Source organism: Ochotona curzoniae, unplaced genomic scaffold (genome assembly GCF_017591425.1).
Source record: "Ochotona curzoniae isolate NIBS_2020 unplaced genomic scaffold, NIBS_Ocur_1.0 scaffold_1037, whole genome shotgun sequence".
Classification (NCBI taxonomy): domain Eukaryota; kingdom Metazoa; phylum Chordata; class Mammalia; order Lagomorpha; family Ochotonidae; genus Ochotona; species Ochotona curzoniae.
The window spans coordinates 17,959,942-17,981,273 of NW_024467083.1; the positions used below are offsets into that span (position 1 = coordinate 17,959,942).

Here is a 21,332-nt window from a genome sequence, read left to right on the forward strand (position 1 = left end):
GTGCTACAAGGAGCAGCCTCAGACCTTTGTCTTGTCTCCCACCCATGGAGACTGTAGGAGAGGCCTCTCTTTTTAGCGGGCATCAGGGTGTGAGATGTGTTAGAATTGAGTTTCAGTGTCAGACACAGAACTCCATGTGCTTGATTGCCTGAGCAGTTGAAGCAATCAGGTCCCTATGTGGAAGCAATGAGCTGCTCAACTTGTGTTGTTGTTGTAGAATCTCAGTAGTCACAGGGGTGCCCCAAGTGCACATTCTTGTCTTAAAGAATTGGTAGTGAAAATTTTCTTTCACTTTTTTTTTTTCTCATTCAAGTGTCCCACGTGTTCTGTCTGTGACATTTTGCAGATCCCTGATGTTTAATTTTATGTGTGTGGAAAGGTGACTCCTTGCTGGAGCTGAGGCCAGTTAGAGAACTGCAGGCACAGCAGGTGGGAGGGAAGGGGTAACACAGGGGCACACCATAAGCCACACCTCTCAGTGTCCCGTCAGTCACCCTGGGTCATCTAGTTTGCGATAAAGTCTACTTGATCACGTTTTCGATGTCTGAGGTTTGGGTTCACAAGTTATTCATTCTACATTATTACATTATTTGTACCGTTCCTTCCATTGGAAAGATGTGCCCGTTCAGTTCCTTCTCGTTAGCTCTGGATCAGGTCCAGTCCTGTGACATTGGGGATTATGCAACAGTTGCTCAGCTCTGTGAGCCAGGGAGGAGAGACCAGATGACATCTGTGTGCTGGACCATGTGGCTGCCAGGCCAGGCTAATTTGGCTCAGAACACTCTGGATCCCCCTGAATTCTTGAGAACCTCTGTGGGCACTGTCAGCCCTGGCGTGCAGGTGCATGTCCCAGGACTGTGCTTGTTGCTGTTCACTGTATAATGTCTCCGGATCAGGGGATAGACGCACAGTGAGGTTGTGTTCAGATACCAAATAGAGGAGTTAGAACTTCCTGTGTCAGGGGAAGGATTGGAGCCTGGCCTCAAATTTGTGCTGCTTCACCTCCTGCTGTTTCCTACATTTAGGATGTACTGACTCACTGGGGAAGGATCGGGGCTGTGCCTGCACTGGGGTTTCTGGAACTCCACTGTAGGCACAGACTGAACTGTGCTTTTGTTTCTGCCCCTGCAGGCCCTGCCAAATATCGCTGCCTACATGAAGACCAGTCACTTCATCCCAAGACCTGTGTTTTCTAAGATGGCCAAGTGGACAGGAGATTAGGGTATAATTTCAAAGATAGTATAGGCTTTGGGCAGCTCAGTCTCCAGCCTTGCTTGAGCTTTCTCAGTCCTCTCTCTGCTGCCCAGCCTGCTGCACTCTGTCCTCTAAGCCAGCGCCTCCCATACAGACCCTAGCCAGCCTCAGCTCTGCCCTCTCCCTCAGCCACAGCCCCTGGGCTATTTCTCCTACACTAAGGCCCATACTATGGCTCCTACTCTGCTGTGAGGGGCCTGAGTGGCCCTGAGCTCCGGACAGAGAGATCTCTGGGCCTGTGCTGACCCTGCTCCAGAGCAAGGTCTCCATTGCACTGCGTGCTCCCTAGGAAGCCTGAATCTCAGCCTGGGTCTGTCCTCTTCCCTGAAAGCCCTGACTTGGCATTGACTGTGCTGGAGTTTCAGGATCTTCATTCTGTTGCCACAGCAGGACCTGGGGAGCAGGATGCTGTGGGTGGGTGTACCTGGTCAGGTGAGGTTAAATGGTGTGCTGGTCATATCTGTGCCCTGTGCATGTTGCTCTGTTCCTCTCCTTGGTTTCTTCCTGCTGCGTGGCTCCTCATTCCTGGATCATGGTGTCACGGTTTGAAACCTGATGCAGCTTGGCTCTGTTTCTGAGAGCTGCAGGGTTGATAGGGAGGGGCTGGCAGTCGTCAGGCAACCCACTGGGAGCTGCTCCAGGGTGCTTTCCCTGACATGGATATTCCTGGTCTATATTTTCAGAATGTTTCTCAATAAATAGTGTCACATTATCTATAATTGTTGTACTTGTTTGTTTGTTTTTCTACACGAACTGAGAAGAAGTCAATTAACAGAGAAGAGAATCCCTCCGTGTCTTCCCTGTGATATGTGTCATGGTGCCTGGCCTGCATCAGGTGTTCAGGAAGTTTGGAAATGTGGAAGAATTGCCTCCTGGGAATGCAAAGCCAGCCTGTTCTGCCATGAATGGGACTTTGCGCTGTGGAAATAACCATCTGGATCTGAGGAGGTACAGAGTCACATGCAGGAGATTGTAAGCATTCAGGGATCAGAGAAGGTACCTGCAGCTGTCTCTCACTTCACCGTTAAAGGTGCTGCACCTGCCCTTGAGACAACCTTCCTGAGATGGGCTGGGCTGGGCTGGGCTGGTTTGCTGCCCCATGATGTGGCACTACAGCAGAACCTGGAATTCCATCGGAGGTCACCTGCAAAGGAGGAAGACTCATGTGGTGAACGCATATGGAATAGCCTTCTGAAATTGGCGGGACAGTGGTGTACTTGACCTTGGTGTCTTAGTGCAGGAGGGGAGTTTGCACCAGTGGTCAGTGCCAATAGCTGCACTTACTAAGGTCAAATAAAAGGTAGCAACAGCGTGTCTCTCTCTCCCTCCCCTTTCGAGAGGCACCCCACCTCCCAGCTTCCTTTCCTGAGGTGCTTTCCCCTTCCCTCCCTTCCCTGCTCACCTGGTCCCTTCGCAAATACACTTTTCTGTTTGCAACAGATTCCTGGCTTTTAATTTCTATACTGAGCTGAGGAAAGAACCCACTGGGCATTTCTGGTAACATATTTTCCTTGGCGCCCAACGTGGGGCATGAAAAAGAGACAGGCGGGAGCCACGTGGTTCGGCTCAACCAAGAGAAGACTTTACAAGGTATCTTCAGACTCCAGGTGTCCTTGAGCACACAAGCTCCTATGACAACCAAACCAACTTGTTCCATGGCAGCGTAGATGACCTGAACCATCCCTCTGGATCCCACATTTCTGTTCCCTTACCCAAACCATGCCCAATTTCAGCAGGAAGCAGCCAGAAGACATTGTTGCCCTTTACCCCTACAGAAGTAGGATGTGGGGTTTCAAGAGGGGGATCTGAGACCATCCAGGCCTGCTGAGGTCTTGGCCAACCTTCAAGTGGGCAGCAGCAGCATTGCCCACCCATTTTCTAACTAATGAAGAGACCACCAAGAGGGAACATCTTACCTTTAGGTTCCCCACCCAACAAGGTAGGTTCAAGGAAGGCTTAAAATCCCAAAGCTTCCTCAAATCTTTGTTGTCTCTCTCTCCCTCCCCTTTCAAGAGGAACCCCATCTCCTGGCTTCCTTTCCGGAAATGCTTTCCACTTCCCTCCGTTTCCTGCTCAACTGGTCGCATCACAAACTTTTCTGTTCGCAAAAAAAAAAAAAAAAAAAAAAAGGTAGCAACAACTGTAATGTAAAAAACCATTAAGCAATAGGTGAGTGGAAATTGGTTAAGTCTATTTGATTTGAGGACAGACATGTTTAAATGTAACGGAAGATCAAAGTGACAATGTGATTAAAAAACATAAGTGCATATACTTGTACACTAGTACAGGATCAGAAAACATTTTCTTTGATGCCCAAGATTTTAGGCTTTCTGGGTCATGATTTGTCACAGTTACTCAACATTTTGGTTTTCAAATGTCAGCTGGGCCTGATGGTGGCCTAGATGCTGAAGTCCTTGCCTGAACATGCCAGGATCCCATATGGGCATTGGTCCTAGTCCTGGCAGTGCTGCTTCCCACTGAGCTCCCTGCTTGTGGCCTGGGAAGGCAGTCGTGGATGATCCAAAACCTTTGACCAAGCACCCATGTGGGAGACCAGGAGTAGGTTTCTGGCTCCTGGCTTCAGATTGGCGCAGCACCAGCTGTTGCAGTCACTTGGGGAGTGAATCGTCAGAGGGAAGATCTTGCGCTCTGTCTCTCCTCCTCTCTGTATATCTGACTTTCCAATAAAAAAAAAAAAAGAAAAAGGAAAGTCAACTGTACAGAATACCTGAAGGAATGGATGCATGTGTTCCACTAATATTCCATTTACAAAACAGGTGTGTCAAAACAAAACCCAAACAACTCAATTCTGAAATGGGTGAAGCATTTGGACTGACATGTCCCTCAGATGATACACAGATGTCAAATAGCACCTGAGAAAGTGCTCCACATCACCAATTAGAGCAAGGCAAGGCAGAGCTAGACTGAGTTACCACCTCACACTCATGGCATTGGCTGGGACACAAAGCAGAACAAAGGGAGTGCTGGTGGGGTCTGGAGAAACTGGGACCCTTGGCTCTGTTGGTGTGAATGCCAAAGGGCCCAGCATTGTGCCAGTCAGCACTGTTCTTTCTCAAAAAGTGAAATTATCACTTGCTGGCAGCTATTCCATTTCTGCTTAACACTCAAAAACACCAAGTCCTCGAAGGGCTGTGTGTACTGCCATGCTCATAAGAGCACCACTTCCGACACGATGGGAGCCTCCCAGGTGTCTCCTAGCAGAGGAAGTGATAAGGACAGCTTGTACACACACACAGGAGCAGGCTCTACTGCTCAGCCCTCATCAAGGAACTCTGAGCATGACACAGCCTGGGTGACCCGCGAGGACACAGGCTCAGTGATGTCCATGTCACGGCCACAACCTTATGATTCCACTGACAGGATGCAGTTGGAGAAGACAAAGTCATAGAGACAGGAAATGGGAAAAGGGTCAGGGCTGGGGATGGGGAGTGTTGGTTTTATGTTCCCACCTACAGTTTTACAGGACAAGAGACGTAAAAACAATGCTTAGAATGATCATAAGGATGCTCCAGGAGATAAAAGAAAATGCAGATGGTTGAAGAAAATAAGGAAGATAAATCATGACATGACTGAGGAATTCGGTAAAGAAAGAGATACTGAAAATGATTCCTCCAATCAGGAAAGAAATAGATACTGAAAATGACAATTTCATAGGTTTTAGTAATAAAGAACTCAAGTTGAAGGATAAAGTTTTTAAAATTGATGAAATCAAGCAGAAGAAAGAATGTTGAAAGATAAGGACAAATTTTTGGTATATCACAGTGAGACAAACATGGAGATTAAGAATGCAGACAGACTCTGAGACACTTGGGGTATTATGAGATGAAACAAGACGCTAATTGTGGATGTCTCTGACAGCAAAAAGGAATAGAGGCTTAAGAAATCTATTTCATGACATGACAGCTCAAAATAGCCCCGGTCTGGAGAAATATGTAGTTCAAGTACAGGAGCTCAGGGAACATCAGATGCACAAACAAAAGACACACAAATGATTCTCACTGTGACTCAGTGTAGTTCTGCTCTCAAAAGTACAACACAGAAAGAAAATCCTTCAATTTGTAAGAGGAAAGTGTCTGGTCATTTTTAAAGAAGCTAGCAGGCATTCATGTCAAAGTTTTCAGGAGAAATTTTACAAACCAGGAGGGAAACGAGATATATTTTAACTTCTCAACAAAAAAATGCTAGAAAGCATGAATATCTTTCCTAGCAATGTTAACTCTCAGAAATGATAGATAATTGGATCTTTATGAGATAAGCGAGGCAGTCAATTCATCAGGCCAGCTTATAAAATGTGTTTACGGCAGCCCTAAGAAGGGAAGCAAAGACAGATAACAACCATCATGAACACCTGTGCGGCCGGGTGCACTAGCATAGCTACTGTAGTCCTCACCTTGAACGTGCCAGTGTCCCATATGAATGCCGTTTCTAATTCCAGCAGCCCCACTTCCTATCTAGCTTTGTGCTTGTGGCTTTGGAAAGCAATGGAGAAAGCTCAAAGCCTTGGGACCCTGCACCCACGTGGGAGACCCAGAAGAAGCTCCTGGCTCCTTGCTTAGGATTAACTCAGCTCCTGCCATTGCGGCCGCTTGAACAGTGAATCATTGGATGGAAGATGTTTTCTGTTCTCATCCTTTCTGTATATCTACCTTTCCAATAAAAATAAATAAATCTTTTAAAAAATGTAAAGCATGTTATTTAACTTCATGGCAACAACACATTATGAATGTGGTACCACTGCATTGTGTGCCTGGTACCTATGCACTGTGAAAATGAGGAAGGTGGCTCATTTTAGGTACAATAAGGAATAAAATACTTAAAACACAATGAACAACAGGTGGTCACATTAAGCTATTTTAAAATGTCAAAATGAAAAAAGTTTTTTTGGCACAGAAATGTCTAAAATCCATGCATTTTTTCATGATTCACATTTTTTCATGAATTGTTGTTTAAGTTCCCAGCATATGTAGGCTTCACAATCCTTTTGAACAAAAATCAACTTATGTTTTCATTCTATTTTCCATGTGCTTTTTTGAAGTCCCCTTAAACTTCTCTTTGATTTCAAAGCTCAAATTCAAAGGGTATTTTGGTGCTGCGTGGTGAATACCAGACCTGACATAGGAATGCCATGTTGAGTTGGACTTCTTCTTAAGTGAGGTTCCCTTGACCCCTGAGACTGTAGACCAGCTAGGAGAGTCAAAAGGAAACATGTCCCTTTTGGCAAAACGCTCTAACTCCCTGCCTACTTTGTTCAAGCTTAACCAGGAGAACAATCAAGTTCCACATGGTCCAGTCACCAGGGCTTGCAAAGTCAGCCAATTTCCTATCCTTAAGTTTCTGTGCATTTAATGCAGTCTGAGCTATCCCCTGAGGGTCCCTCCCCAGACACCAGCCTATGGCTTTGGCTTTTGTAAACCTTGCTCTTCTGCTCTTTGAGGTTTAGAGTTCTTTCTGGCATAAGCTCACTCCCACCACTGGCTAATAAAGGACTTTCAGATTTTTTGTTTTAAAATGATGTTTAGATAGTTGATCAGAATGGGAAGGATTCAGGGTTAGGGAGAAGTGGGTGTGATTACTGTTTTCAAGCTTTATATTTCTTCTTCCATTACTGGGGGTGAGGCGGATGATAAGGGGAGATCCATATCCAGCCTTCCTATCCATCCCAGTACCACAGTGTCCCAGTGTGGTACACGCTCCAAGGGTTCTGCCAAGTTGGATATCAAAGTTCTGAAATGGTGTCAATCTTGTCAGTCTATGGACAAGGAATCCTTTCCCATGTCCATTCGCTGACCCAGCCATCCTTAGAATCTCCATTCATCCAGATGTTTGCTGTCATCCTTTAGTTGGGGATATGCCCATATGTTTTGTTCTGCATTCTCTGCTATAGTGATATCCTTTGCAGACTTCAATGAGCTACCATATCTTCTATGTGCGCCATGGCCTGCAATCCAACACTTCATCCTTTACACTGAGGAGGATCAGTTCTCACAAATGGACCCATGGACCCAAGTCAGGTGACCGGGTCCACACCAGATCCCCACCCCTGGGGCTCTTAGACCTAGCACCCAATGTGCAATTGAGCCCAAGATCCAGGTGACACGGGTGCCACCAGAACCCCCAGCCTCAGGAATCATGGACCCAACACCCACCACATAGGTGGGCTTTAGGACTTGGGCCAGAAGACCCAGGCCCCTTCAGATCCCTCCATCCCTGGACTCCTGTAGCACCCACCATGCAGGTAGGCCTGAGGCCCCAGGGCAGGTGACTCAGACCCTGCTGGACTCTTTCCCTGGAATTCATGGATCCAGTACCCACCTTATAGGCAATCTCAAGGACCAGGCCAGATTACCCAGACTCTGTCGGATCTCCAACCACCAAGGCTCACAGACCCCGCACCTACATCGAGGAAGGGCCAAGGGGCTCAGGTTGGCTCTGGACACTTCTACCCCCCTGGGGCTCATTACCTGGAACCCACTGGCTCCAGACTGTCATGGTTCATCTCACCTCAATATCTGCCAGTGGGTTCTTCATCCTGGTTTGGTCCAGCCTAACCCCAGTTCCAGCTTATGCTGGTTGGTGCTGTAGCATAACCTTGCACAATCAGCACTCCCTGTCCCAGCTCCAATGTGAACTAGCTGCTGTTGTAGCCCAACTCAGCACCTCCCACACCCCATCTGCAAATGGATGTTATGATTTGGCATGGCCTGGCACACACCCAGACATGACCCACATGTGTGCCAGCGGGTACTGCAACCTGGCCTGGTTTGGGCTGCTCTTTGCCTTGGTTTTACATTCACCTACAGGGACTGCAACCTGACATAGGAGGTCACCAAGCTCCTCTATCCAGTCTCCTCCCTGTGGCAGATCTTGTACATACTGGTGGGTGCCTGGCCTAGGTTGACTTCGTGCACCTCTTGTTCTGGCAGGAACAATGTCACTGCCCAATCGGCCCATACCTTTTCTGGCTCATATTGTTGGGTGTTGCAGTCCAGCCTCACTTGGCCCATGCCCAGACAGTTCTAACATGGTTCAGCAGGAGATGAGGCCTAGCCCAGCCCATTCTCCATGCATCCTGACTCTCATGAGTACCAGTGGGGTCCTAGAGTCTAGCCCAGCCTGGCCCTCCCCAGACCCAGGCCACACCTGTGCCAAGGGAGATTGCAGCCATGTTCATCCCAGGACAATGCACTGATTCTGGCACTTGCATTCACCAATGGGAATTCTAGCTCAGCTGGGGCATCCCATGTGGGCATAGCAGTCCAAGGACTTGGACCCTCCTCTGCTCTCCTTCCCCGGCCATTAGCAGGGAGCTGGATGGAAGTAAAGCTTCTGGGGGTTGAATTGGTACATACAGGGCATGCTAGTGGCACAGAGGAATACTTAGCCTATATGTCATGGTACCTGCCCCAAGCCTTCGACTATTATCTGTGTGTATTTTTAGAAAACTATTTACAAGCTAGAGACCAACTGAAACAGAGACAAAACATTCTTATATGTCCAACATACATTAATTAAGAAAATGGCCAGCACCATGGCATGGTAATGAAGCCTCCATTCTTTTGCAAGAAGAAGGTGTTTGGAGCATCTACTCTTTGGGCTGCCTGCATCCCACATGGTCTTTCCTGGGTTCAAGGTCCAGCTCTCCTGCATATTCCAGCTTTCTGGAAATGCCAGTCATGGGAAGCAGCAGGTGGTGGCCTAAGTAGCTGCACCACCTTGTGGGAGAGCTGTGTGGCGTTCCCAGCTCGCAGCTCTAGGCTGCCACAGCCCTGAGTGCTGTGAGCATCTGGGAGCTGAGTCAGCAAATGGGAAATCTCTTGCCCTCTGCCTCTCTCTTTCTCTTTCCCTTTCTCTGTCTCTCACTTTCATAAAAATCAAGTAAAAATCATTTTTAAAATTCACGGGAAATAGGAGTTCAAAGATAAGCTTATTTTAAAAAGATACATTTGTATGATTCAGACACACATACACACAAGTATGTTCTTAACCGAAATGAACTTACTCAAACCAGCTTGAGATTGTGTTACTTTCTGATTTCTGAAAACAGAGAATGGTTTGATTCCCAAATGCCTGCGTGCCAGGGCAAAGCAGCCCCACTCCAGACATGCCCTTGGCTCAAAAGCTATGGTCGCAAAAAAAACAAAACAAACAAAAAAAACAAAACAAAAAAACATAACCAAAACCAGAACCAAAACAAACCCTCTCCCCTTGTGGCTGTCCTCAAAGTTTAGGCCAGCATTGAAGGTACCAGAAAGCCGTCCTCCTGGGGCATTAGATGGGGTTTGCATGGATGAGCGGGAGTTCCCACAAGTCACTGCAAACTTTCCATGGCTGCTTGGGACCTGCCCTGGGAGGAGTGACTGAAGTTCAAATGCAGGAATCTCTAATGGTGCCTGGCACCTGGGACACGGACACGGAGAGCAGCAGTGGGGGTCACCACGGCAGCCACTCCTCTCCCACTGTTCTTGCACCCTCGGCACCTCCCAGAGCTACACATGGAATTGCCAAATGTACAGGCAGACAGGCTCTTTGGAAGCCCTTAAAGCACTGATGGTGAGCAGAGGGATGCTCATGTGGAGGAAGCACGCCTTCTCCTAGCATCCTCAGAGCTGCATTCTAAGGGGTTTTAGTCAGTTGCATCATAAAAAAAATCCCCAATAGTAATGTGTGTGATGTGGGGCTGGCACAATGGCTCAACTGGCGAATCCTCTGTGCCAGTGCAGCATATGTGAATATGTGTGCTGGCTCGTGTCCTAGCTGCTTCCTTCTGTACCTGCCACCTATCTGCCTGTAGCCTGGGAAAGCAGTGAAGGATGGCTCAAAGCCTAAGAACCCTGGAGAATGTTGGGGAATCCAGGAGTCTCCTGGCTCCTGATTTCATATCAGTTTGGCTCTGTACACTTTGGGCGATAGGAAGTGAATGAGTGGATGGATGGAAGATCTTTTCCAGTTTCTCCTTTTTCTCTGTACGTCTGCTTTTCCAAAAAAAGATGAGTAAATCTTTAAAAGAGACAAAAAGAGACAGGCATATTCCAGCATGCCATGTTTTACTGTATTTTACCAATGTATTCATGGATGATTTTGGTCAGAGAGAGAGAGAAAGAGTGTGTGTGTGTGTGTTATGCTAAATATTAACCAGCCAAGAGCTCCTTCCTCATGATTGCCTGGAAGCCTTGGAGACTGTTTGTTGCAGCAAAATGGCCCTGTGGGGCAGCTCCTGCCTGAAGCAGGCCTGGACCTCTTCACCCACAGGAGCAGGTTTGTGCAGAGTGGACAATGAAGGGCCAGGTGAGCAAGTGGTGGTCACAGCACGACAGGCACTAGCAGCAACAACACTGCCGCGCAGCATGTCCACCAGGAAAGCTCTCCTGACGTCTCTGACAAGGGCTCTCTAATCAGCCAGCAGAGGAGAGAAGGCCAACACTGACACAGACTGCAAGCATGTGGGCAAGACTGGGCATGCTCACTGTGCTGTCTTGGAGGAAAGGGCACTCCCGACAACAGAATGTGGGCAACAGGACACAGCTGAAATCCCATTTCTATGGCGGCAGTGCCACAGTGAGGACAGGTGGCAACAGGACACTGTCCTTGTCACCAGAAGATGCACGTGCACACTGCATGTGGGAGCCAAGCTGCGCACCTGTCCACCAGAACAGCAGCTGAGGGAAAGGGTTCTCCTGGGGCCATGACACTCCAGCTTGATGGAGTCCTATCATTAAGCTGAGGAATATGGGACAGGAGTGGAAGGGGATGTTGGCACTTGGGATGACACCCACAGATGGATGGAAACAGAACTACCCCTGCCCATCCTTATTTCCAAGGTCCTGGCCCAACCATCATGCATCCCAAGCATGGGAGTCCACATTGTGGGCCTGATACTCTCAGGAACTTTGTGGAACATTCATGAGAGGACCTCATCTTCATTGTTAGTGCACCCACTAACTCAGGGTTGCCTTTTTGAGTTCAGAACAACCTGAAATCAAAGAAGTTGTTACTGAAATGGGGCATATGGGTTACCAAATGTATGTGAGTGCCCACCCTTTTAAATGATTGACTAATGGACTCTGCTCCGACATGTAGGACAGCTAGGACCTCCAAACATTCACTTGTTGACCAACTTCCTTCTTGTACACAAGTGATACTAGGGCTACTTTCCTAGCCAAAATAGCTTGGTAAGAATGCAAAGCTCTTCCTTTAAAATGGAAGCTCTGTGTGTCTTAAAAACCTCAGTCTTCTAGAAAAAAAGATGAATTCCACCATGAGAAAAACAATTGCCAATTGTGCCAAGAAAGTAGCCTCAACTGGAAGGTGTTGGCACATATCCTCCTTCAGATAAGGGCAGGCCCTGAAGCAGTACATGACAGCTCCTTCCTGATGCCATAGTTAACTACATAAGTAGTGCTAATAAAGTAAAATAAAATAAAATAAAATAAAATAAAATAAGGTGATATGCTGATGAAAAGTAAGCATATACTAACAATTCTACCCAAGTGTGCCTCCATCAAGTCATGCCCTCAAAGCTGGAAGACCACCTTTATATTTTATTATTTGTAAAGATTTATTTACTTTTTATTGGAAAACCAGATATACAGAAAGGAGAGACAGAGAGGAAGACTGATTCACATCTGCTGATTTACTCCCCTAGTGGCTGCAACAGCCTTGACTGAGCCCATTGTAAGCCAGGAGCCTGGAGCCTCCTCTGGGTCTCCCATGGGGATTCAGGGTCCCAAGGCTTTGGGCCGTTCTCGACTGTTTTCCCAGGCTACAGGCAGGGAGCTGGATGGGAAGTGGGCCTTCCAGAATACAAACCGGTGTGGATATGGGATCCTGGCATATGCAAGGCTAAGAGTTTCACTGCTAGGCTACTGTGCTGGGCCCTGCTTCATCCTTTTAAAATTGGGGGTGCATGTACAAAGTTCAGTTTCCCCACTGAGAATATTGTGGTGTTCTGGTGTTCTGGGCCTCCATCCTCCCTCGCCTACCCCATGGTATAATGCCCGAGGTCGATCTCAAAGACGACAGGATCTTTCACACTTAATTACTAAGCCATGCCTCACCACTAGGCAAAGTTAAGTGTCAGTGCACATCCAAAACATCGCAGTCTGCCCTGCAAGCAAAAACTGCTGGCTTGGAAACTGCTCACGGATGCAAACAGTTAGTGCCATTGTCCAGGCATCTTCCGAGTCTGCGGCTCTTCAGGGAACCATGACACCCCCTCACTGCATGCTATGTACACAAAGCCAAGTCATTGCTTCTCTAGGCTTTCCTCTGGGCTACCCAATAGCACAAGGCCCTTCTTCTCAGGTATTCTGCATTTTGGCCTACAATCATCTTGCTAGTAAGGTGTCCTCGTCCGTGTACTGGACAGGAATCTCCTGTGTTGCCACTGAAAGTGAATCCACTGAAATGCCTTGGACACTCGGCAGGAGCCATGACAAATGCAGGTTCCAATCTTCCATTTCCAGGAGCCTCTCTTCTTCCCTGAGTCAGATGCATGTGTTTGGAATGAGCTGGCACCCCCATTCCACAGAGGTGGAGTAAAGGATCAACAGTGGGGAATTTGTAACCAGACCAAACACATTTTTCTTTCCATATTCAATGAAAAACAAACAATTGATTGAGCCTATGGCCCAGTAAAGTATCTCTTCCAACAGATAAATAATGCTTGCTTGTGAATTCCAGGCACTGGCCTTGAGAAAGCTGGCTGAAGTTGCAAAGTGATCCTGCTTTTCCCTGGTCAGCATGACTGGGAGTTGAAGTTTATTGCAACACACCGTAAAGGGGAACAAAGAACAAAGTGAGAATGGGTTTGTGGCTGAGTTGGCTCCAACCAGCCACATCTAACACAACACTAGGCCTCTTTCAGATCCCTGCCAGTAACATTTTGTAGCTGCTTAGATAGGGAGGACATTCTGCCACTCCCAACTCATGATAAAGTCCAGCCATCCAGCAAGTTTCCCAGGGAGCTGTGCTGAGGTCCCAGATAGCCACTGTCAGACCTGCAAGCTGCTGTAGCACCTGATGCAGCAGCCCAGCCTCCCCTGCTCCCTCTTCAAACATCAGATCATCTACTCTGGCCAAGGACAATCAGTCTATGGTTCTGGAGATTGTTCAACAGCGATTGTCCTCACCTGTTGACATAATAAAGTTTCTCTTTTCCATACTCTTCAAACTGGTGCTTGTGAGTTTGATTTGTCACCAGGGACAGAAACCATGCTTACCATAACAAGGCAACAGGCTCAAGCCATGGCCCTGGTCAGTAGGCTGAACAAGGGCTCTTTCCATCTGGCTGTTTAAGGTTCTATTTCTGGTCCCACTCAGACCAACTTTGTGAACACAGAACTAGAGAGGAAACCATAGGATTTCATGTGGGCAGACATCAGCTCTAGGCCCCCAGAGTGGGAAAAAATTAGACCACAAATGTCTCTAGCCCCCCTGGGGTATGCATAGTCCAGTAGTTTCTTGGGGCTCCAGGGCTGCAGCTTGACGCCATCTCCTGAGGGTCCACAGCCCTGGAGACTTCACTCTTCACTCCTCAACCAATGCCCTTCCCTCCTAAGAGCTGCAGTGAAGAAAACTCTATACAGAACAGGTGTGTTACACGCTAGAGGAGTCTGTGCAGGCCTAGGAAACCCACTGCCCAATCCTGCAAGTTCAGGTGCATGCTTCTCAGGAGGGATGCCGAGTTGCGCAGAGGGAAGCTGTGTTCTCATGTGCACACGCTACTGGTGTAAGAGCCTCTGATGGACACTCCTGCCTCTGTCCTCTCCCTGTTGCTGTACCCTGCATCCAACCCAATGCCCTCAGGAAGCCCTGGCTTTCCTGTCCACACAAGCATCTGGATGGGCAGGCGGCATGTGCAGCATAGCAGAGAGCCCAAATTGTACCCAGTGACTCAGCAAATCCTGCATGAAAATTGATACAGGGAGGTAAACCAGAAAAACACACCCCTCAGGCTCTAATCTGTGACCTGAAAGCAGGAAGTCCCTACTTCTCCACCTGGCACAGGAGCCCAGCTTCAGTACACAAACTGCTTCTCCTTCAGTGCAGCACTGCCCCACCCCCACCCCCAGCACCAGGCCAGAGGACACTGAGCCAGGCTTTGTGCACCTGCTGATCAAGAGACAGAGAGCCCAGGAGGTGGGTCTCTCTTCAGGGAGAGCCATGGCTGCCTGCACCCAGTGATCTCAAGGTATAATCCACAGCTGTTTCCATGCCCTCTTTTGAGGGAGTCAGGCATAGACAAGCAATGACCAGGACCGGGTTGCCCTGAGCTTCAGATACTAATTTAAAGGACGCTCACAGGGACAGTGAGTGGGTAGCCAAGGGTTATGATGCGAAAGAATGTGCACTTATCATGGAGTAGTAGGCCATGAACTAAAGCTAAAAGTGAGTGAGTCTGAGATATGAGGTCACCAAGATAATGGGCTATGATTTTTCCGGGAGGTGGTCGTGGGTGAGGAATCTTGGTGGAGTGAAGACATCTGATGTGCACCCTATGGGCGGTACCTAGCTCTACACAGTTGTAAAAGGAAGGGATTCTAGATTTTAAGTTATTTTCTAGCTTCCCAATTAACCTTTCTTTTTAAATTTATTTTTTATCTTTTACCTCAACGTATCAGAGACAAAAGTAAAAATCTACATGTGGGTTATTGCATCTGTCTTTCTTATTTTCCCCAGTTAGTCGTCAGACTCTTCTGGACCAAAACCATTGAACAGGCCACCTCCCTGTGTTCTCAAATCCAGCACCCGCACTTGCCCTTGGTATCAGTGCCTCCTTGAATGGAACTCATGTGCTTCAAGGAGCTCTGAAGATCACACTGGAACATTGTCTGTGACCTGCACGCAGAGCTTCCCTCCTACCCTGTTTCAGCCCTGTACCTGCCAGCCACAGACACACTGCTGAATGCCCTGCCTCTCCCACAGTGCCCTGTGTGAAGAGACCTGCCTGGATAAGGGCCTGATGCTACTCCTTCTAGCAAGGCTTGAACCCGATTGACTCCATGGAGCAGAGCTGCCCAGTGACCTCAGCTCTTCCCCAGGGACCGTGACAACAAAGAAGAACCAGTGATCTTCTACAAGCTGCTGTCTGGGACCTCTTTGAGCTTCGTCTCTTCCTACTGATTCCTCAGGGTCCCAGTAAGCACAGTAATTGTGATGAGCAGCAGAGATGGCAAACGAAGGCAAGAGCCACCAATGAAGGCAGCCATTCCCAGAGAAGGAACGTTGGCACCTGGGACACCAAACAGTCTCCAACTGGGGCCTCAGATCAGTCCTAGTCCCATGAGATCATCTCTTGTGGGTCCTTAACTTGAAGTCCATAGGTTAGAACACTTGTATCCAAGATTTTTTTTTCATTTTTAAATTATTATTATCATTTTATGATACAATTCTGTAGGCCCTGGGATTTCTCCTACTTCCTTCCCAAATCCCTGCCCCCCACTCGCCTACACACACTGAGTTTTCCCATATGTTTGCAATAGCATAGTTCCTCATAAACAGTCATAAATCCATCATTGTGGGCATGAACAGTTGCAGAGTCCAGCATCCCCTTGTCAAGGCACATCGAACAGTTTCACTGGGAGTCCATTGTTAATCCAGAAGTGGGGATGCACACTGCACCATATCCTCACTTCTGGACATGCCAGTCTCTGCTACACAGACACTACAAATCTCTGCAAGTGAAAAGCCACAACAAAATTAACGACAGAAAGAAAACCAGAAATTTACAATGCCATGAAGTTAAGCAACACGCCACTGCATATGATAGTCTCCATTACACAGTTACTACACATTCTCTTAAATGGTCAGAAAACAAAATCAACAGGAAGAAAATAGAAATTTATAATGGCATGAAGTTAAATAACATGCTACTAAATGACTAATGTGTCACTAAAGAAATGAAAAAGAAAATAAAGAACCTTCTTGAGGTTAATGATGCTACTATAGATCTATGGGTCGTTGAAGAGTTTAATAAGAAAAAAGTGTTCTGAAGAAATGAAACTGAAACCAAAAACATCAAAATCCATGAGATACAGTTTCTGCTGATCTTTGTTGTTGAGATATATTTCCTGTAGGCAACAAATAGATGGGATTTGTGCTTTTAATCCAGTCTACTAAGCTATGACATTTGATTGATGTGTTTAAACCATTTACATTCAAGGTTGATATAGACAGGTGGTAATTTGGTCCTGTATTTAGCAATAGGTTGTTCATTGATTTAGTCTTCTTCTGTTATTTTACTGGGATTTTCTTCACATTTGTCTTTGGTTTGGGTGGGTACTATTCCTCTTCTCTGTCAAGACAACATCTTTAAGTGTCATGTGTAGGGCAGGTTTGAAAGAGGCAAATTCTTTTAGCTTTTCTTTACTCTGGAAGAATTTTATTTCATTTTCAAAGATGAAAGGAAAGTTTCGTTGGGCACATTATCCTGGGCTGACAGTGTTTTGCTTTTAGAATCTGGAATATGTTACTCCATTCTCTTCTTGCCTGTAGAGTTTCCTGTGAGAGATCTCCTGTGAGTTCAATTGGCATTCATTTATACGTCAGTTGATTTTTTTTTCACGTGCACATTTAAGGATCTTTTCCTTCTGTTTGGTTGAAGAGAGCTTGATTATCATATGTCATGGTGAAGATCGCTTTTGGTCAAGACTGTTGGGAGTTCTGTGTGTCTCCTGGATGTTGTTTCCCAATTCTTTATCTAGACCTGGGAAATATTCTTTTATTATTTCATTAAATAAATATATTATTTTAAAGATTTTTTTTCAATTGGAAAGCCAGATATACAGAGAGGAGGAGAGATAGAGAGGAAGATCTTCCATCTGATGATTCACTCCCCAAGCGGCCTTAATGACCAGGTTGTGCTGATTTGAAGCCAGGAGCCCTGAGCCTCCTCTGAGTCTCCCACATGTGTGCAGGGTCCCTAGGTCCTGAGTTGTTCTTGACTGCTTTCCCAGACCACAAACAGGGAGCTGGATGGGAAGCAGGGCTGCCAGGATTAGAACTAGTGCCCATATGGAATCCCAGGCACATGCAAGGCAAGGACATTAGCCACTAGACTATTGCACCAGGCCCTCATTAACTACATTTTTAAACACAGCTTCTCTCTCTGCACCTTCTGGAACTCCTGTACCACTTATTTTTGGCCTTTTAATTGTGTCTCTTCTTGAATACTTTTTTTTTTAGCTTGACTCAGCTCTGCTTCCAGCTTTTTGATTATTTCCCCGTTGTGAGAAGAAATATTTTCCAATTCTGAGATTCTTTCTTCTGCCTCATTCATTGAATTATTGAGACTTTGTATTGGATTTTTAATTTGCTCAATTGTGTCCTCAATTTCCAATAATTTGGCTTGATTTTGTTTCAGTGTTGCTATTTCCTGTATGATGTAGTCCTTAAATTCCTGCATGTGCTTCTCATTGTTGATAAGTAGCTTTATAACAAGCATTTTGAATTCTGTATCGCTATTTTCTCAATCTATTTCTCATTTAACTCTGAGGTTGGCAAAGGCCTTTGATCATTTGCAGAGGAGTCTTCAGCAATGTTCACTGTGCCTTTGTCTCTTTGCTCTTGGTCATTGTACTTCTGGTTAGCAAAGTCTTCTCCTTGGGGCAGGTTTCTAAGCTGTGACACCCACAGGTCTGCAATTCAATTGCATTTGGTACATGGCTTTTTGTTTGCCCTCCAGTGAGTTTTTTTTTTTTTAAAGATTTATTTTTATTATTTTTTCATTGGAAAGGCAGATATACAGAGAGGAGAGACAGAGAGGAAGATCTTCCGTCCGATGATTCACTCCCCAAGTGAGCGCAACGGGCCGATACTATGCCGATCCGAAGCCAGAAGCCTCTTCCAGGTCTCCCACGCGGGTGCAGGGTCCTAAAGCTTTGGGCCGTCCTCGACTGCTTTCCTGGGCCACAGGCAGGGAGCTGGAAGGGAAGCAGGGCTGCCGGGATTAGAACCGGCGCCCATATGGGATCCCGGGCGTGCAAGGCGAGGACCTTTAACCACTTGCGCCACCGCGCCGGGCCCCTCCAGTGAGTTTTGAATCTGTGCTCTTGCATTCGACTTCTACCATGGTCTGTGTAGCCCCAGGTCCTGGCTCAGTACTCTACCTCCTGTGATCCCATGCTGTTGTTGCACCATTGTCAGTACAACGTTTCTCCCACTTTGGGTTGTTGCAGATCCCAGGATTAGGGAGACACCAGGTGTTCTAAATAGTAGGTTGTTTGTAGTACTGATCTTGCTGGAACCTGCTGGCTGTTAGGTCTGAAGGGCACATGGACCTATTTTGGGCCATAAAATGCCAAAGTCAATATTATTTTCCTGTTGGACCAGTGCAATGTACTGAGCTCAGTGAGTTCACTTCCATTCAGTGTTTGCGTAGCTCACTGTTGTCCCTGCAGTCTCAAAGTCTTTGCCACGGTGTCCAAAATGGCACCCGAGGTTCCACTGTTGGAGTGCTTGATTTGCTGGCCATTAGATCTGGGGGCTACCTGGAACTATCTTTGGTGGAATCTGTAGGATGCTACGTCATTGCAGTTCACTGAGCCAGAAATGAATTCACACTCAGCTTAGTGCATGTGTAGTCCTGTCCCATAGCCTTTGCCTCCTTACAGTAGATGATATCTGATTCGGCTCTACCAGAGGTTTGGGCTGTGAACTCCACCCTGTACCCTAGTACCACCTGTTTGAAATCTCTGTTCTGTCCCTGGTCCTGGTCAAATTAAACAAACCAGCAGAATGGGCAGTTCTTTGAGTTCATTTCCTATGTTCCCAGTGAATTCTCCCTCCCACCTGGGTGCTGGTGGAGTCCTGGCCACCGGTGCAGTTCAGATTCCTGCTGGCTGAATGTTGCTGGGATGTCTGGTCATTAAAATACCACACCATTGCGTCCGCTGCTCTCCTGTGTACTCAGTTTCCAGGTACCCTTCTGTCATTGGTCTGTCTGCTCCTATTTCATGGACTGTGCCGTCTGTGCTTCACCCTGGTTAATGTTTCCCTGTCTGTTTAAATGTGTCCTTACTCTATTCCACCATCTTTATTCTCTCTGTATCCAAGATTTTGAAATGTATTCTTTCATCTTTGATAATTTTGATCACTGGTTACAAAATTACTTATATTTGCACATCTTTTTTCTGGTGTAAGGATGGAATTATTCTGAGTTGTATCCTTTGGTAATCACTTTTTAAGCTTCAAATCAAATCAAATATTTTACCTTAATGTTTATATATGTTTAAATTTCTATTTAAATTTTATTTCTTTAGCAGTCAGAGTGATGTAAAGAGGGAGAAACAAGGAGAGATCTTCTATCCTCTGGTGCAGTGACCCAGTGTCACCATAGCTGGGCTAAAGCAAGCCGAATCCAGGATCCCAAACTTTGTCCAAGTCTCCAAAGGGATGGCAGGGGCCCATATTCCTGTGCCATCTTCTATTGCTTTCCCAGGTGCGTTAGCAGGGAGCTGATTCATAGAGGACTAAGCTGACTCAAACAAGTGGACAATAAGCGATGTTGACCCTGCAAGGGTGAGCCTAATCCATGTCACCACAAGTGTGATGCCTGAAGGGTCAAAATAAAAGAATGGAACATACTGAGAAGATCTGAAAGTCCTTTATTAGTCAGTGGTGGAGAGCAGGCTCATGTGAGAAAGATTTCTAAAGTTTGAAGTACAGAAGAGCAAGGTTTATGAAAGCAAAACCACAGATGGGGTCAGGGATAGGACATTTAGGGGATAGCTCAAGCTGCGTTAAATACAAAACTGTATTAATGATGGAAAATTGCTGACTTTGCAAGCTCTGGTGACTGGACCACGTAGAGCTTGATTGTGCTCCTAGTTAAGCTTGAGCAAAGTAGTCAGGGAGTTAGAGCGTTTTGCCAAACATGATGTGGTTTTCTACTCAGTGTTAGGTGTACCTCCTGACAAAACATGGCGTTGAGTCCAACTCAATATAGTGTTCCTCATATCAGGCTTGTTGCTTCACAAGGCAGCTCCAAAATACCCTTTGAATTTGAGCTGTGAAATCAGAGAACTACAAAGGGACTTAAAGTCCATGGAAAGTGGAATGAAAAGATAAGCTTATTTTGGTTCAAAAGGATTGTGAAGTTCATACATGCTAGAATCTTAAAAATGAATTCATGAAAAAAATACATGCCTGGATTTTAGATATTTTAGTGCCAAAATAAATTTATCTTTTTTCATTTTGACATTTTGAAATAGCTTTTGTTTATTGTGTTTTAAACATTTTATTTCTTATTGCACATGTGTCACCTTGCCCATTTTCACAATGCTGTGGTACCACATTCATAATGCGTTGTTGCTCTGACACCCATCCAGCTCCATAATTTTTTTAAAAAAGAACTTTTCTTCTCTTTATTTTGAATACTATTTGCTCTGTTTCTGCCAAATTTTACACTTTCACATGTTTTCATAATGGCTGTTATTTGTCTAATGCTTCCCTATGCAGGGCTCCCGTAAACACATTTTGTAAGCTGGCCTGATGAATTTACTAATATATATGAAAGCTAATATTGTTGGAAGAGATATTCATATTAGTCAGTATTTTTTTTGTTGAGAAGATAAAATATATCTCGTTTCCCTCCTGGTTTGTAAAATTTCTCCTGAAAACTTTGACATGAATGCCTGCTAGCTTCTTTTTTTTTTTTAAAGATTTATTTTTAATATTTTTTTATTGGAAAGGCAGATATACAGAGAAGAAGATCTTCCGTCCGATGATTCACTCCCCAAGTGAGCCGCAACGGGCCGATACTATGCCGATCCGAAGCCAGGAGCCTCTTCCGGGTCTCCCACGCGGGTGCAGGTTCCCAAAGCTTTGGGCCGTCCTCGACTGCTTTCCCAGGCCACAGGCAGGGAGCTGGAAGGGAAGCGGGGCTGCCGGGATTAGAACCGGCGCCCATATGGGATACCGGGCGTGCAAGGCGAGGACTTAACCACTTGCGCCACCGCGCCGGGCCCTGCCTGCTAGCTTCTTAAAAATGACCAGACACTTTCCTCTTACAAATTGAAGGATTTTCTTTCTGTGTTGTACTTTTGAGAGCAGAACTACAC

At 46.2% G+C, this 21,332-nt stretch overlaps 2 protein-coding genes across 6 annotated transcripts in view; one reads left to right on the forward strand and one right to left on the reverse strand.

Annotated features, from left to right (window-relative positions):
- LOC121168477 (glutathione S-transferase Mu 1-like) overlaps nucleotides 1–21,332 on the reverse strand; it is a 135,940-nt gene that overhangs the window by 54,513 nt on the left and 60,095 nt on the right. The gene's annotated exons all lie outside the window — the stretch shown is intronic.
- LOC121168471 (glutathione S-transferase Mu 1-like) overlaps nucleotides 1–21,332 on the forward strand; it is a 58,933-nt gene that overhangs the window by 24,670 nt on the left and 12,931 nt on the right. For 3 of the 5 annotated variants that reach the window (XM_040998616.1, XM_040998619.1, XM_040998623.1), the window contains one exon: nucleotides 1,132–1,973. The exons of the other annotated variants lie outside the window; for them this stretch is intronic. In XM_040998616.1, coding sequence (XP_040854550.1) covers nucleotides 1,132–1,221 — 90 coding nt within the window. In that variant the 3' untranslated portion in view covers nucleotides 1,222–1,973. Of the gene's footprint in view, nucleotides 1–1,131; nucleotides 1,974–21,332 lie in introns of those variants that run through there. 5 annotated transcript variants of the gene reach the window in all.